This window comes from Chelonoidis abingdonii, chromosome 10 (assembly GCF_003597395.2).
Source record: "Chelonoidis abingdonii isolate Lonesome George chromosome 10, CheloAbing_2.0, whole genome shotgun sequence".
In the NCBI taxonomy this organism is placed as follows: Eukaryota; Metazoa; Chordata; order Testudines; family Testudinidae; genus Chelonoidis; species Chelonoidis abingdonii.
The window spans coordinates 33,783,209-33,801,522 of record NC_133778.1 but is presented as its reverse complement, the minus strand read 5'-3'; the positions used below and the strand labels follow the sequence as shown (position 1 = coordinate 33,801,522).

Sequence of the window (18,314 nt, the reverse complement as noted above, 5' to 3'; positions counted from 1 at the left end):
AAGCAGGAAAGCTTGTTTTTCTTTTCTAGATTATGAACAAACAGGAAAATGAAGGTGAAGATGACTGAATTAGGTGCAGAAGCCAATATTTTAAGTTTCTGATGTTGACCTGGCTGACAGAGTCAATTTATTTATTTTTGGTTTTTTAAAAAAATATTTTATTTAACTATTTTAATAAATTTAACAAAAACAAACTCGAATTTAAAAAAAAAACTTGAATGTTTAACTAAATTCAAAAGTTCATATGCTTGTTTTGTTAAAATATTATACGGTTGCTGTTGAAGAAAAAAATCCAGAATACATAACATTGTTGTTCTAGTTAAATAAAACAATTTAAATGTCTGTCTGGTGATGTTCTCCTCCTAATAAAACATGGCAAAAAAAATCCTCCAAACATTAATGATTAACCTGTTGAATTGGAGATGTTCACCTTGCAGTGACTTCATAAATATCTGCTTCAATTACCTTTGGTAAACGAAATAACCAATCATTCATTTTCTGATATAGCTGTAAAACTAAATCTGAAAAGTTTTCAGAATAAATCACTTTAAAAAATGTTTAGTATGTAACTTCTAAAAACGAAACTTAGATCTCTGAGTTGTGAAGAATATGTACAAGGTTATCACAACCAACAAGAATGCACTTTTATGTAGAAATCCATGATTAAATCGAATCTTCCTGACTAGTGATTTAAATTAAAATCACCCTGCCACAACTAGAAATCTATTGCCAGCAGAGTCAAGGACAATAAGGAATTTTTATATGATATTAAGATAAAAATCCTAACAGTGTTATTGGTCTATTACTAGATGGAAAATGTAGAATTGTCAATAATAATGTAGAAAAGGCAGATGTGTTCAATAAATATTTCTGTTTTGTGGGGGGGGAAGAGGAGAAACAGATGATGATGTCATATGATATGATGAAGAAATACTTTCCATTCCAATAGTAACACAGGAGGATGTTAAACAGCAGTTACTGACGTTGGACATTTTAAAATCAGCAGGTCCAGCTAACTTGCACCTAAGGATTTTTAAAAAGAGCTGGCAGAGAGCTTGCTAGACTATTAATGCTGATTTTCAGTAACTCTTGGAACATTGGGGAAATTCCAAAAGAAAGCTAGTTTATGGCAATTCTTTAAAAGGGTAAATGGGATGATCCAGGTAATTATAGGCCTTTAATCCTGACATCAATTCCAGGCAAAGTAATGAAAACAGCCATTACAGTTGGACTTTTGTAAAGCAAATGACTTGTTACCGGACAACATTTTGATCAAAAAACTAGAATATAAAATTAACATGGCATACACTAAATGTATTAAAAAAGTCACTGACAAGTCTCAAAATGTAATTGTAAACAGGGAATCACCATTATCCAGCAGGCATGTTTCTAGTGGGGTCTTATGGGTATTGGTTTTTCACGCTTCATACGGCTGCAACTATATTAACTCATCTGGGAACTAGTCAGCAACAATTCAGAGTGCAAGTCATAACTCCTTCCTGAATCACTTCCACCTGGTGGAGGGCTGCTGTCAGCCCCAAAGCCCTCCACAGCTAGTCCCCAGCCCATTGCTGGGACCCCACCACCCTTTCCTCGTATGAGGGTTAAGGGGCTGGGGAAAGGGATTCAGCTCCTTGCTGTAACAGACATTAGGAGAGGCTGTTTCCGCTTCTTTAGGGGATGCCTCAATTCCCCCACCCCATCAACTCCCTTCCAAGGGAGGGGGAACTATTAAAGAAGCCCCTACAATTTTTCCTGACAGCCCAAAAGCCCCAGCTTGTCTCCTCCAGAGGAAGGGTTGGGCAATTGCTGTTTTTCTGGAACTGGAACAGAGAAAGAGACCTCACTCTGAACTAAACAACAAAAGACCACTACATTTTTCATTTGTTCTATTATTGAAGAGTTGACTTAAACTTCTAGCTATTACAAGTCACTTTAAAAAGATGGAAAAGTAGAATGGTAATCTAGTTCTGTCACGCAGTTTCCTCTATATGTTAAAAAGGGTGGGATGTGTTTTTTACGTAAGTTTTTAAAAGCAAATTATCCTGAGACATCCTATCTACTCATGCAAACAATTTTCTACAAAGTTGCAATAATATAGTAAATAAAACCTATCACAGAAAGCAAAAAATGTAATACACAAGCTTGTTCCCCCCCAGGCCATTTAAAAAAAAAGAATTTTCATTATGTATATTTTTTCCATTTCAGCTATATCACAATTAATATAAATGAAAAAAAACCCTACAATGACCCTATTTTAAATACAGTAAAGATATGTCACTAAGTCTTTTTCCATAGAACTCTATGTATTCCTTTTAATGTTTTCATAACTATCAGTGTATGTTTATATTTTTAAAAGTTCACATTCAGGTACAATATTGCAAAACAGCATTATATTCAGTCATAAGAATTTACTGCTGATACCTTTAACGTTGTCATTTGTATGGCAAATTTTTGTTTTTCTACGAATCAGTCTGTACTCTATAAAGATTTGTTTCCAGGATACATGCAATTGTGCTGAGCATAACATCTGTTGCTTTGCATTTCCAGAGCTTTAGAAAACCTGGCTAAGCACACTTTCCTGTACTCACTTGAGTATATGAACTGACAGAAAAGATATATGGTCATAGTTCAAATAAACCAACAGTGACAACTAATTTCATACTGAAAGCCATTTAAGTAACTAGCTATTTATGTAGCCTAAACAGACAAAAGGCAGGAAAATCAGAGTCGGGGATCAAATTCTGTTTATAAACTGCCTTATTTGTTTAGGAATTACAACACATACACACATGTGATTTCCATGTGATAAACTGCAGAACCATGTGGCAAGTACATTTATATGCACCTTTTTCTACCTCACCCAAGAACATATTCTTACATTCTAAACTCAAACAGTTTCAGAAACTGGACTGAATAATTAAAATTATATATATAAAAATAAATATAAAAAAATACTGCCATAGAATTGTTCCCTGCTTCTCTCCTCTGAATATCTCCCCATTCACCCAAAAGTTATTCCCACCCCAAGTCCACTGACCAGCAAGATTCAGTCCTATATCAGTTCTGAGGTCTTCTGCATATACACACTTTCTCCTTTTATATTGTGTTACTTCGTGATCTTGAAGGGCTTGAAACAAGACCTTTGTACAACTGGAAAGAGGTTATTTTCAATTTTCCAAAGGGACCTAGCACTCACTCCTAGTTTAGGAAGTCCCATGAGAGCCTTTGAAATTGTAATCTGTTTTGAGTATATAAAAGGTATTTTAGGATGGCTTTAATGGTTTTTATGGCTCACTCCGAGCACTGTAACAATTTGGTTCATGGGACTCAGTCCTGCAAGGTATTGAACATTCTGGCCTTGATCCAAAGCATTAATATTAGCAAAGCTCTGAAGTATATGTGGCTCAAGTGTTCTGCACCATACAGTATAAAACCCAAAGTAACTAAGACACTAGGCTTCATAAGCAACTGTATATAAAAATGTCCAAATAATTTTTTTAAAATAATCTTTAAACATTTGTAAAGCACTATTAAATAGGTGGCACTGCAGAATATATCATGTTGCGGGGCTGCAAAAGGGTTATGAATACTCATTCAATTGGAAAGATATATGTATCTCCTATCTTTGCCACTCGTGAATAACACGTCCCTCCCAAAAATCATATTGAAAAAATGATGTCACCCTACCACACTGCGTTCTCCTTCTGTTTCAATATTAGAGTATATATATTACAGACAGATGTATGTGAGATCACAGGTGCTAAAGTCAGAACTGCCTGCATTCCACATTTGAATGTAATTTATATCAAGGCCAGTGTCACGTGACCAGGATGTGGGCAGTCATGTCTAATGGTTGGAATAGGAGTCATGCCTAATGGTCAGAGCAGGAATTAGTAGCCAGAAATTGAAGCTCAGACTTAGCACCAGAGTGAGCCCAGAGTCAGAACCAGAATCTGCATATGTCTACCCAGCAAAGAAAAACAGGCACCTGGCCTGTGCCAGCCAACTTGGGCTGTCTGGGCTCGGGCTGCGGGATTGTTTCATTGTGTAGACTTCTGCGCTCAGGCTGAAGCCCAAACTCTGGAACCCTCCCAGCTTGGAAGGTTCTAGAGCCCAGGTTCCAGCCCAAGCCTGGAGGTCTACACAGCAATGAAACAGCCCTGCAGCCTGAGCCCAGAAAGCCCGAGTTGGTTGGCACAAGCCAGCCAAGGATTTTTCTTTGCCATGTAGACTACCCTCAGAGGCCAGAGACGAGGATCAGAGTTGAAGTCAGAGGTCAGGAATCTGAGCCAAGGGTCAGAAATTGGTTACCTGGAGTGAGGAAAGACAGGCACAGGAGTGATCACAGCTGTGGGTGACAATTTGAGCAGCCACTGAACTGCTGCTGTTGGGCTTAAGAGCTGCTCTGCTGACTCCTCCAACCAATCAGACAGTGTGTAGCAGATCAGGCAGTCTACTATAAGCCAGCTGTGCTTGTTATGTTGCCCAGAGACTGGCTCTGTTGCAGGCCCTGCATCCAGAAAACTCAAGAATGAGTTAAAGTGTGATTGGTATAATACACTATCCCCTTTCACCAGGCTCTCTACTTTAGCTATTACAGAATTTTACTCTGTGGTGGCATTGGAGTCAGTGAGACTGCTTGTTCTTGGGGATGTCAATATTCTCTTAAAGGAGTGCTCTTGTAAGACTATTGTAGATGGGAATATATACAAGCCCAAGGACTGATGAGACTCACGTGGCTGCAATGCATACATCTTTCAATCTATTCTGAAAGATAGATCATTTTATGAGAAAAACAGTGGCAAGTTGTTCCAGTGATGGTTCAGAAAGAAATGCAGAAATATGATGACAAATGTATGATTTAACATCATTTGATTCAAAACCATGTAGTGTGTTCTGATGTCCTGGCTACGAATAATATGCCTATGAAGTTCCAACTTCATGACTTGAAGATTTTGGAGAAAAAAGTCAGAGAGTTTGGCTGAACATTTTTCATGTATGTCAGAGAGGGAGCCCCACTCCAGTTTTACATATAGAGAAACATTTAGAGTAGGCAAGAGAAGAGGCTACAGGATCCACAACATATAGCTAACGTCCCTGCAACCAGTCCAAAAGTTGGGAATATGGATATTGCTGCCTCCAGCTCTCCTACACTTTATCCATGTAAATCCCAGTTATTCAGGAAGTACGCGGATGAAAGGAATACCATCCTAAGAGAAATATTAGGGCATAAGTTCTCATCCTGAAGGGTCTCGACCATCCCACCATTCTTTATGGTTAGATGGGAATGGGTCCCAAAACCATTAAGAAAGGGATTCCAAAACTTTCTCTTGTAACATAGGGCTGAGAAGCACTGTATTAGGGGATGCAAATACACTACCTGACTAGTAAAGATATAGAGATACCAATTAAAAGACAGTCTTTTATTCACTTATTTTAAATAACAGAGCTGCACTGCAAAATACAGCGATCCTGAGAGGCTTTTTTACAGTTTCGTTTATAATCCACTTCACGCTTGCACTCGCTGTCATGATATGCCAGAACACAATTAGCTCAGAACTTTGACAGTTAATATCTGTGGAACAGAAATCAATTTAGAAAGGACCCCATAATGAAATTATGTACGAGTCCTATTGACAATTGACAAAAAGGTTAAATTCTAAAAGGAAACAGCAGATACCACTACAAAACTAACAGATGTTCTTTGGGGTCATCTGCACAAAAACATAGGCATATGTGAAAGAAATCTGACACTCTCATGAAACCAGTTGGTGTCTAAAATAATAGCAGCTCCTTATGGCAATATGGTAATATATGTATCAAATACTCAACACATTATGTTGCAACAGTATGTGCAGATAAAAAAATAGAGACAGAAAAAAAAAAACCCACACATAAGTAGTAGAAATGGGGGGCAGTATGTTGAGAGAAAAATACAAGTTATATGATCCATCAAGGTTAAAACACAGCTTAAAGAGAACACAAGAATGCATATTATTCAGAGTTCACAGAATTTTCGGATATTTACTTTTGTTTGTAAATACTTCTGGTGTGGATAAAAATATTTTTAAGGACTGTGGTTAATAAAACTAAAGTCTGTCTTCCAAAAGACAAAAAGTTGCAATCACTACAATTTACATCAATGAAACAGCAAGCAAACAAGATTTCTTCTATGTCTATTGATTACTTCTCTTGTTTTCTAGTGCAAGCATATTTAGATATTATTTCCTGTTTTGTAATGCATATTGTTAACAAATAAAATATGCCTATATTTACAGGAAGATTAACTTAAGGGTGAACACAATGAACCCAAAAGCAGATGCATCATTCTTTTTACTACTGTTTTGTACAGTACACTCAAACTACTCAATCTGAATATTTATAATGGGAATGCACCAAATGAAAAAATGCAGATTGGTCAACACAGAAGTTTTTTGGAAGTATTTGGAGGGAAAAAAATGGAGTTCAAAAAGAAAACTACACAAAACCATATACTCAGGAGATTTTTAATTTTACATGTGGGGAACAGACATATCAGTACAGAAGTAAGTTTGAAAATATTACAACTCACGTCAGTAACCTGGTCAGAATGAAAGTGACAGTAAAAGTTCAAGTACAGGCACACAGAAGGGTCAGGGCTTCAGTAGGCCTAAGAACGAAAATCCCTAGCACAGAATGATATGGCCTTAAGAAATATTTGGAAATAGCTAAGAAACAAATCCATTCATGTGAATCTGACTGGCTTCATCATTAGAGTTACCAACCACCTGAATTTAAAGCTTCTATGATGGAGTCAGGAACAGAACCTACTTGTTAGCTATAAGACTTCAGGTAAGACACTGTTGAACTCAATGGAGATGTAATGAATATAATCAAGGGTAAATTTTGGCCCACAGGTTTTTTTAAATAATGAACATAATGGAAGAAAGATTGATTAGCATGTCAGAAAGATTCTCCTCCAAATTCAACAGATAAATGCATTCGTTTGCTGCAATTGAAGTGAAACTAACTCCTCCCTTCCCAACCAACTATCTGAAGATGTCGGCCTTGGTAGCACAATACAGGGGGGTGGGGGGAGGGGAATATTTGGAAAAAAAGAGCAAAGCTTTCTCATTTACAAATAAAGTAGCAACTTGTACTGCAATATTTGAGTTTAGCTACGCAGACTGGTATTGCCTATGTCCTTGATCCTATGCTGTTCCAGTAAGGTTCATAGTTCAACCAAGGGAGCATCAAAGGGTGAAATCCTGGCTGTATTGAAGTTAATGGCAAAACTGTGACTTATTTCAGTGGGGACAGGATTTCACGCAAGACTTCGTCAAACGGTTTTGAAATGCTGATAAACATATTTTGACAAAAACTCAAGGGCCAAAACACACTCTGTACAAAGCACAATTATCGAACAATGAATTCACATTCTGGCTCTCGACATACTTATTACCGATATTCTCCACCCTTATATGCACACACAAAAACTCACAAAAGAAGTACCAGTGGCAAGTCATGACTTCAACTAGTGTTACAACTAGAGTATCTGTTGTATCAACCAGGCAAGGTACTAACAACTTCAATAGGACTTTATTTTTCCAGTGGAATCCTCTGTACCTCTCACTCAGCCTCCTCAACTCCTCCCTCCTCCTTCCTGTCCTTTCAGACTCCCAACAGCCAGTGCTCCCAGTTCTAATAATTACAAGCACATCTAAACACCACAGTATCTTTCCATTTACAGTGTTTACAGATAGTTAAGTCTAATAATTCCTTAGTACAGAAAAACAAACACTCATTTTAAGATTTGTACAAGATTTAAATTTCATAAAAACAAAGGGGAGGCATTTGAAGTGGGGAGGAGTTGTTGTTGTTTCAAACTTAAGTCCCATAGAACTATTTCTATGTTTTGAAAAAATTCCAATAAATTAGAGTTCCCTTGCATTGTTTGAAATCCAAATATTATGAGGGCATGACTGTTTGAAATCCAAATAGCATAGGACCCCAACCTTGCCTGCCCTTATCATATGCTTAATTTAAAACTTAAAGCACTTAAATTTAAAGCATGAATATTCCCAACTGACTAACTTAAGCACATGTATGTTTGTAGGGCCAGGATCTAATACAGAAATTTGTATTTATATTTTTTTCACTCTTCTCTCTCTCTCGCCTGTATGCATAAAATTGTAATGCATGCACAATCTAGACACAAGCACCAGCATGTGCTCAAAGTTGATTAATTCTACTCAATTTCTGCTCCCACACTTAAGAGAATCAAAGAAGTAAAGCCTGGAAATGGCAAAAGATAACAAAAGATGAAAATTTGTCTTAAAATATATCAGCACATTCCATCTCATAAAAATAAGATTACAAATTAATGTTCATGTGCAGAAAGAAGCAGATGAATATTTACACATTATTAAACAAAAAGGATATACATAAGGCATATTAATATAAAATCATGTTTTGTTTCTCTCAAGAAATAGCTGAGTCTTAAAAGTTTAGAATGTGTGAAAGTGTTAAAGATATTCAGATAATTTTAAAAATGAAAATTAAACTATGTAATACAAAGCTGACTGTCAGATGTACCTAGTATTACTGATTTTTATGTCCATCGCTTGAATACATTATCACATTTGTATTTGGACACCAGATAACCCACTAGTTCAAATATTAAAGAAAAATGTTCTCTGTATATCAGCAGCCGAATCAAAAGCTTCTAATTTGAACTAATAACTTTACAAATTGTAAATTACTGAAGGGCCATTTTTGGTGTTACTCCTGTTTCCATTATTCTTGACTACCCGATAGACTGCCAGATGTCTTACCTTAATATTCTGAACAGACTACTGGTATCTATTTCACCCACATCTGTTCCTAAATAGCTTTGGCAGCAGACTACTATGTACTTGGAATTAATTCTAAGTCATTTACTACTTAAGGACTTACTCTTTTGTTGTTGTTTTGATATTTCAGTTTTCTTCTTATTATGCTTTTAAAAACATTCCTTTACAGTTTTTTAAAAGCTTTCTACAAACACATATTGTTCAGTATTACAGAAAAGATTTGCTTTGAGCTCTCCTGGAATCTTAGTCACATGCTAACATAAATTATTTGATTTGTGTCTAGTGACTTATGCAAATATATGCTTTATCTTGGAGACCCAGAACTCAACCCATGCTAGCAACCACCCAGTTCTGACACTTGAAGAGTGCTTCCACACATTTTTAGGTGTGTCCAGAGGTCTTCAAGAATGAAGAAATATGCCAAAATTATCTTTAGTTATCAGAAGGCCCCACATCTACAGATACTGAAAGTTTTAGATCCAGGGCCAATATTAAATCAGTTGGCAATCTCTGTCCATTTCCTAGGTGACAAGCATCTGCATCATAAATCAATACCAAAATTATCACAAATTTAAATTCTTGTTGGCAGTCTCAAGAAAGAGGCTCAAGAATGAAATTGACATAAAGAATAAAGTCCTTTTTCAACCACAAAGAGTCTTCCCAGGATAGGGAAAAGATATATTGGGAGAACAACCCAGGGAAATTTGCCATTCCTTGTGCTGTAGCTATTCTAATATGCAAGTGACTCCCATTTCCAATGCTATTAATCCAGTATCTTTCATAAATATTAAATTTCACTTTATCTGTTTGTTATTTTTTTCCAACAAAACCTATTATAAATCTTTAAAGTTTTCAAATAATCACACACAACTATTTTTAAATCTATTCTTCAATTAGTTTTTTCTTCTCTGATTTTGAACTGCTGCTCAGGTGTGAGCAGCTATACTATCTCAAGTTATATATTGATCAGCATTAGAAAAAAAAACTTTTTCCCCCTTTCTTCATCAATGTGGTAACACCAGTATTGACAAATAAGCGAGCCCTCCTTTTCTCTCAGTCAGGAAAGTAACAGCCAATCTGGGCAGGGCACTTCATTTTACCTCCTCCATCAACAGACAATTTCCAGAGGTGGGGAAAAATTATGGTTAGCCCACACTATCCTGATTAGTCATTTTGTCAGAGCCCAATTTTCCACTGCAACATCCTGAGAGGGTGTCCATACTGGTGCTGCTACATCACTAAAATCAACTGACAAGGTAAGAAATCTGATTTTCTGTTATGCCTATCGGTATGGAAAAATGGGTCTGACTAGCAGTAACCAAGAAGACAGAGTAACTATGGAGAAGCTAAGAAAGGCTAAGCTAAAGTGACAGGAGAGAAGAAGACAAGATGACCAGAGACACAACCCCATTCTCCAGATATCCCTAAACCTCTAACTGCCAGAAGCTGAGACTGTACAAGGCAGGTCACGGATCACTTGAAATTTCCCTGAAGCATCTGGCACTGACCACTGTCAGGAAACAGGATACTGAGCTATCATTGGTCTGACCCAGTATGGCCATTATTATGGTCTTAGAAACAGACCAATGAAGCCCACTGAGAACTGACCACTCCCTGAGGACAGCAGCCCTGGGGCTAACATGAAAGGCTCCCTTCACTTCAGGAAAGGAAGACTAAGTTTTCAATGGATGTCTAGGAAATGCCATTGTGTTTATGTTAGAAGTTGGTCAGTAAGATTTCCTAGTTAAGATGGAAGGCTGGGACCACATCGGGGACAAAACTGGAACATACTTGGAGAACTACTTTTATCATAAGTTATAAGTCAGAAGTGTAAGTTCTTTGACTCTCTGGGCTGAGGTGACTGACAGCAGAAAAACTGCTTTCCCCAAACGAATGTAGAATGGCAAGATGAGTTCAAACAGAGTACACTTAGCAGTAAGTTTAGGCTCCAAAGGCAAATGGGTAACTTAACAGGAGGCCTAAAGTAAGATCAACCAACCCTATAGTTAAATGAAGTGCACGTTTGCTGGGGGAAAAAAATGTTTACTAACCTTTTGCAACTGTTATTTGTCAAGATGTGTTACACATGTCCATTTCACTCTTGGTGTGCATGCGCCCTATGCAGAATTGCTAGACATTCTTCTCTCAGTAGTACCCGTCAAGTTGGCTCCAGAGCCCTCTGCTGATGCATGCCAATGAGTGCTAGTACAGAAGGCCCAGCTGCCCCTAAGTTCCCTCAGTTCCTTCTTGACAGACAACTCTGGTGTAGGACAGCAAGTCATGGAATGGACATGTGCAACACATATCAAACAACAGCAGTTACAAAAGGTTAGTAACCATTTTTTCTTCTGTGAGTGATTGCACATGTGCATTCCACTCTTGGTGACTTACAAGCTGTAATGTAGGAGGAGGGATTGGAGTTCATGTACACACAGACTGGAGTACAGCTCATCCAAATTTAGCATCCTCTCTGGAGTACTCAGCAGAAGCATAACGGGATGAGAAGGTATTAACAGAAGACCAGGTTGTCACTTTCCAAATGTCCTGGAAAAGAACTTGCATAAGGAACACTATTGAGGCTACGTGTGATCCTGTAGAATACAGCGTCAGTTTGCCCAATGGGGAAATGCCTGCCAGATCATAACACACACATACAAAAAATTATCCAAGACAAAATTCTTTGTGAACAGATCATGAGACCTTTCATTCTGTCTGCTAGGGCCATGAACAGTTGGGTTAACAAATGAAACTAGTCCTGTCTATGTAGAACGCCAACTCTCTTCTAATGTGTAGTTTGCAGACGTTATTCCTCTTTATTGACATGTGGTTTAGGGTAAAACATAGGTAAATAAATTAACTGTTTAATATGACAGTTAGATACCACTTCAGAGAGAAATCTCAGATGTGACCGCAAGTACGCCTTATCCTTAAAAAGGATTGTATAAGGTGGTCCAGATGTCAGAGCACACAGTTCAGCCACTCTTCTGGCTGAAGCACTAGCTATCAGAAAAGCCACCTTTAGAGGTAGGTGCAGTAAGGAACTAGAGGCTCAAACAATGGTCCTTGAGCCTCAACAAAATTAGATTCAAGTGCCAGGGTAATGGGTTTCCTTATTTGAAGGTAAAATCTTTCCAGCCCTTCACATCATTAGAAAATATAGAACAGTTATCCACATGCAGAAGGAAAGCTGATACTGCTGCCATTTGGACCTTGACAGACCTGTTTTAGGTGCAAGAGATTATCTAGTATATCCTGGTTAGAGAACTGCATTGGTGAAACCCAAACTGACACAACCAGATAGGAAAACGCCTCTATTTTGACATGTAAAAAGCTCTGATACTTTTAACAATACCCTGAGCAACACTCCTCCCTACAATTTATCCATAGAGCCTACAAGCTGCTAAATGAAAGGCCCGTAAGTTTGGATGGGGCAGTCAACCATGATCTGAAGAGATCAAGTCTGGGTGTAATGGGAGTGAAATTGGAGTTGCCAATGACAGATCCAATAAAGGGGAGGCCATGCTGGGGCTATTAATATAACTTAGGCCTGGTCCTGTTTGATCTTAAGCAGCACTCTGTGTATGAGTGGGACTGGGGGAAAAGCGTAGTACAGCTTGTTTGTCCAGGGCAGCAGGAAAGTATCTGTGATGGAACCAGGACTGTGGCCTTGTAAGGAGCATTTCCTGTCAGCCTTCTTTGCAAACAGGTCTATCTGGGCAGTCCCTCACTGTTAGAAATTCATCTTGCAACATCCGAGTGAGGAGACCACTCATGCTGGCTTGGAAATTATCTGCTTAGGTGATCCACTGGCTCATTCTGCACCCTTGTACGGTAAGAGGCTTTGAGACTCACACTGCAAGTTCAGTCAACATTTCATAGGTGAACTGCTTCCTGACAAAGCAGAAGAGAGTAAGCTCCCCACTGCCTGTTGAGGTAAAAGAAACATTGCCACAGTGTTGTCTGTAAGAACAAACAGGTCTTTTTCCCTGGACATGATATAGGAAGGCCTGACAGGTGAGGCAGACAGCCCTTAGCTCTCTGACATTGATAGGAAGATAGGACATCCTTGAGGACCACAAACCTTGAGTTCAGAGGGGACCCAGATGAGCTCCCCATCACAGGGCAGATGTGTTTGTCACCAGTGTTAGCAAAGGCTGACAGTGGACAAAGGGAACTCCCACACAAACACTGAGGGGGTCTGTCCACTAATCTAGTGAAGTTAGTATTCACAAGGACACCATGTTCAGATGGTGATGATTTGGTGAATAAGCAGAAGCCAGACAACTTTGAAGAGTCCTGAGATGCAGCCTGGCATATTGGACTACATGTGTGCACAGACACATGCCCCGGGAGTCTCATACAGCTTTGAGCTGTTGTGATTGGGGGAACCCTGAGAAACAGGATTATTTGGTGGCATTACCAGGTCTCAAACTTCTTTTTTTTTACAGCTGAACACAAAATTCCTTTGGTATAGCTTTTGGGTATGCATGAGTTGGCTATGACACAGCAATAATCTGATCATAGTAGCATGGATTTTGTGCCATTTCTCTCATACAATAAGCACCTCTCTGCATTTATTAAACATACCATTTGCTTTCTACTAGAGAGCCAGCTCTAAAAGAGATGTACAGTAGAGTCCCACTGTGGACATCCTGGAGAAGATGTGAGCAGAGATTATGAATTAGCAATTGCTGAAGGAGCCAGGTTGCTGGAAAAACAAACATTTTTCTGTAACTCTGAATTGAGAGCATGTGGATATTTGAAAGTTTTCCTTTTGTAAAATCTTTTGTAAAACAGATTTTGTTTTACTCAATCAAGTCCTTTTCAACAGCTTTGCTCACTGAAGACTTTTATCGGGACAACTTTCTGGAGCTTAATTTCTTTTGCTGTTGCCTTTAAAATTGCACCACAGTTAACATCAAGGAGTTTGGCACAAAACCCTGAGATAAAGATGCTGAGCTAAATCCTGTTGCTTTACTCACACTAGAAATATGAAGAACTACTCAGCTGAGTAAGTGAAGCAGGATTTGATCCACAAGCCTTACCCTGAAACTTAGATACATCTCACAAGAAATTACTATACAACATATATACAGCGGTCATTTAGATTAAAATGCAAAAAACTGATGCTGCAGAATCAATAAAAATCCTCTTACTATTCTGCCTATGGCTAAAAGCTGTAAGACACACTATTTCATGTTTCCATAGTGTTTATATACTATAATAATAAAAACAAACTGCCCAGGGATACTTTGTTTTAGGTTTGAGATCTTGATAACCTTATTTAAATTAAATTCTTCACTTTTATTGCTGGCATAGATTAAAGGTGAAGAGAGATGCCAGTAATTATCTCTTTTAACTAATTTACTGTAATCCTGTTTTAAGTAAACTTTCAATTTCCATAAACTGATTTGTAAGACAGAACCACAGAAAAAGCCCTCTTCTACTAGAAATTCAGCAGTTTTGTTCTGAAAATTTCATCTGAGGCTAGTTGTCCCCCTTCCATAGGTAAAATTTGTGGTCTGGCAGAAAAGGAAATAGCCACAGAAGCATAAAGTGATACTGGTCCAAAAGCTGAACACAAAGGTTGGGCCCTCTTCAGAAGGGGCAAGTGGCACTTTAGCGGTGATTTAGTTGTTATAGTAACTTGATAGGTATGTAGCCAACATACTCTGGCAACTACCTCCTCCCCCTGCTGCTCTCTGCCCTGCGGCTACCCAGTTCCTTGCAGGCATCCCTGATGCCTCCCTGCCTGAACTAGCCTCAATCAATTTAGTTAGTGATCAAAACAAGATCAACTAAAGGGGCAGAACAGTGGCGATGCACAGTCCCCCATGCGCCATCAGGGTGGGGGGGCGCCAGGCTGGGACAGTGCTTAGGGCTGGATCATCTCCGCTAACAAGTTGAAGACTTATCAGTCATTTTTGATTGGAGGGGGGGACTATGCCAGCCCCAAATCGCCTTCCCCTTGACAGGCGCACTGAAGGCTGCTGGGGATGCACCGGTCCGCCTCCCTCCCCCACCAGCTCCCCTCACTCACCCCCACGACTCTCGGGCTGGATGGGGCTCCACCGGAGCTGCCTGGCGCTGAGCACCACGTCACAGCTCCTTTTCCCGATCTGGAAAATGCCCCTGAGGAGCGGCTCCTCCTCGCCCCCGGCCGCCTCCTTCCCGCGCGGGGGGTCTCTGTCCAAGGGGGCCGCCCCCCGCCTCTCCTCCTCCCACCGCTGCGCCATCGAGGAGGAGGAGGAAGAAGAAGAGGTGGTGGTGGCAGCAATCCCCTGCCCAGCCGAGGCTTCCACCCCGGTCCCCGGCGGCGAGGGGTCCTCCTCGAGCTCTGGCCACGCTTCTCTCCTGGGGCGTGGGAAGGGGATCTCGGCCCCCAGCATAGCGGCGCCACCCTCCAAGCCAAGCTGAAGCGAGAGACTCTCCGCGTCCCGGCTGCTGCCAAGGCAGCGGCGCCTCCCCCCCCTCCCATCCTGTGAGAGGCTGCGAGCCGGGGTGGAGGGAGTCGGGCGGGTGAGCGCTCACACACAGGCACGCGCCCTCCAGCCGTCCCCGTCAACGGGCGTCCGTACGGTCGCGCGCGGAACGCCGGGTGGAGCCGTTAGGGATCGTTACTCAGCAGCTGGGTTGCTGTCGCGCGGCCTCTACCACAGACCCGGCTCCTTAGAGGAGGAAAGGGCTGGATCCGGCTGTTCCTGGCGGCGTGGTGCAGAGGTCGCTTGACCGGAGCGCATGCGAAGTCTTTAGGGTGCTGTGGTAGTTACATGGCAGGGAATTTGTAAGCTTGTTTTCCTAAATCAATAAATAGCAAACAGCTCTCAGATTTTTTTTTCTGGCAATATTTGTGGTTTGTATTAAAGACCCAGCTCTTTAGTTTTATCTTATTGCACCATTAGAAGGATACACAGTTTGCCATTTCTTGATATTCAAAAGTCTCATGTTTAAGACATACATTTATACTATTATAATTGTCTGCAGATTGTGCTTTATAGCAATAATCATCTCTCTCTGTCTATGGTATTTGTAAGGTGTTGGTCACCATGGTATCTAAGTGACAAACAACAGCAATTATGAAGCAAACAAAATTTCCTCAAAAGCGGGAGTGGTGGTTCGCTTTTCTTGCCCCAGTTTTCTGGAGATAATAAAGATGTTTTTAATGGGAAACTTGTTGAGGAAAATAAGCATTAAAAGATATTGTATGCCATGAGCTATGAATGGTGTGAATTAAGATTCAAAGTTAAATGTAAAAATGTCTGTCAGACTTTTTCTATAATGTCTCATTTTAGAATCTAAGTGATGTTATGTACATCTGAAGAAATCCTCCTATCCACATCCATGCAAAACTGAAATAAATGGTGTGATTTACTCAAGCAAAGGCGACAAAATTGCCCTCTGTGAACGTATCATAAGTATCTGTACACCATTGCTAATAATCTTGATCAGTGGTTCTCAAAACTGTGGGTTGGGACTGCAAATGGGTTGCGATCTTGTTTTAATGGGGGCGCCAGGGCTGGTTTAAACTTGATGGGACCTAGGGCCAAAGCCCAAGCCTGAGCGCTTCAGCCCTGGGCAGTGGGACTGAGATTACAGGCCCTCTGCCTGGGGCTGAAACCCTGTTGCTCTACCATGGGATTTGATTTCTCTCTCTTTATGTAATTTTTGGTATATTTTATAGATAACATTGCTTTACATTGTCATAACCGCGCATATAGTTATTTGTAATGTATTTGCTTCTATTTAGTGTAGCTTCATGTATATCCTATGAGATATGATCAGTAACATTTGACATTCTGCCGTCAGGTAAAGACACACAGTTCTTTCAGGTTGTGACTTGTGTGTGCATCTCTGATGGCACAATTTGGTTTTAACATATATTGTTTACATAAAAAGTACAGATAGAGATTTCAGCAAAAGAGAATTACAGGTCAAGAATGATAAACAGCCAGGTCTACACCAGTGACCACTATACTGTTGTTATAAGATCATCATATCAACCTTTCTATGAAAATATTTTATGTGTAGTACTTGAACATGAAATTTGAAAAATAAAAATACAGTAGTATATTACAATATTTTATAACAAATCTTCAAAAGCTTGTTTAAACAAGGATTATTTTACAAGGGACAAATATGGCCCCAACTCATATCTAATCATATAAAACTTCTGCTTGCTTAAAACTCTTAACAAAAAGGGAGCTATTGTGATGGGGGCGGGGGGAGTTTATAAGTTGTGCCCAATATTTTTTCCATGTGGATCTTCTCTGTTGGAATCTATATACCTTGCAAAATAACAAAATAAAATAAAAAAGGTTGACATTAGGTAGAAAATTTGGAGATATGTCTTTTGTTTAAACAGAATTCGTGCCAGAAGCTGGTATAGCAGGATAAAAAACTGCAGACCAAATATACTTTCCAGAGTATTATTCTGACAACTGTTAACAGTAGATGAACCAATAAAACTTGTATCAGTTATTTGACATCTATGTGAGCTTTAATGTATTTTCATTGATGTCACTTAGAAAGAAAGTTAAATCATTAACTAGAAGGTAAAGTACAATATATGATAAAAATAAGAATAGGTGCATCAACTTTCAGGCTCTGTGCTCTATATTAACTGCTTCAGCAATCTTTATTTGTCTCCGGAACCACTTATTAGCCTACACAGTATATCTCATATAATAAATACCGGTTTATTTCTCAGTAAATTGCAGTCAAAGAATAAACTGATAACTCCTTTGTGTCAGTGGAATGTTATTACAGTTTTCTCTGACATCAGTGAAAGAGTGTGACAGTTCTCAAGAGACTTGTAATACCCTTCAGCCGACGTCAGTAAAAGTTGTAATAGTCTTTTATTAACTTTACTTTAAGGTGACAGTAAATCAATAACTTAATATTTTAAATTAAATGGATTAAAACCATGAATAAAATTAAATATATACTTAATGTATGTAGCAGAGGAAATTCTTAGAGGGAAGGAACATTCAGTGTTATTGGCCTCTGCTACCATTAATAAATATTCCATTATCAAAACCTTTGACTAAATTCTAGGGTGGTGTTTTCTTCCAAGACAACTGTTATTCTATGCATAATACATGGATTTCCAATATACTTAATTAATTTGATATACAGAAATATTTTTAAAATCACGTGTATAATATCAATTTATAGATTAGCTGTCACAGCTGAAGAGTTTTTCTATACATACTAACTATAATCATTTCCACCTGGCACTGCTATAGGTCTGGCTTTCAGTAGCTTTTAGCTGTGGTCTGGATCAATCTCCTAAACCTCCCCATTTGGATTTCCCCTCTTCTTGGCAGATGGGTCCTCAGTTGCCTATATATTGCTGTTCCTGCTTCTCTGGATAGCACAGAAGTCTCTCTGCAGATCTGGGATCTGAGTTGAGAGAGGGGTCAGAGATTGAGTAGGACATGTCCTCTCCATCTTGATGGGGAGGAGAGGCATGCTGGAGAT

The 18,314-nt window shown here is 39.3% G+C and overlaps 1 protein-coding gene across 3 annotated transcripts in view; it reads right to left on the bottom strand.

Moving 5' to 3' along the window:
- The window catches only part of CERKL (CERK like autophagy regulator), a 99,938-nt gene extending 84,591 nt beyond the window's left edge, over positions 1-15,347 (bottom strand). For all 3 annotated transcript variants that reach the window (XM_032783810.2, XM_032783813.2, XM_032783812.2), the window contains exon 1: positions 14,875-15,347. In XM_032783810.2, the coding sequence (XP_032639701.1) occupies positions 14,875-15,223 (349 nt within the window). In that variant the 5' untranslated portion in view covers positions 15,224-15,347. The remainder of the gene's footprint in view (positions 1-14,874) is intronic.
- Positions 15,348-18,314: the final 2,967 nt, after the last annotated feature.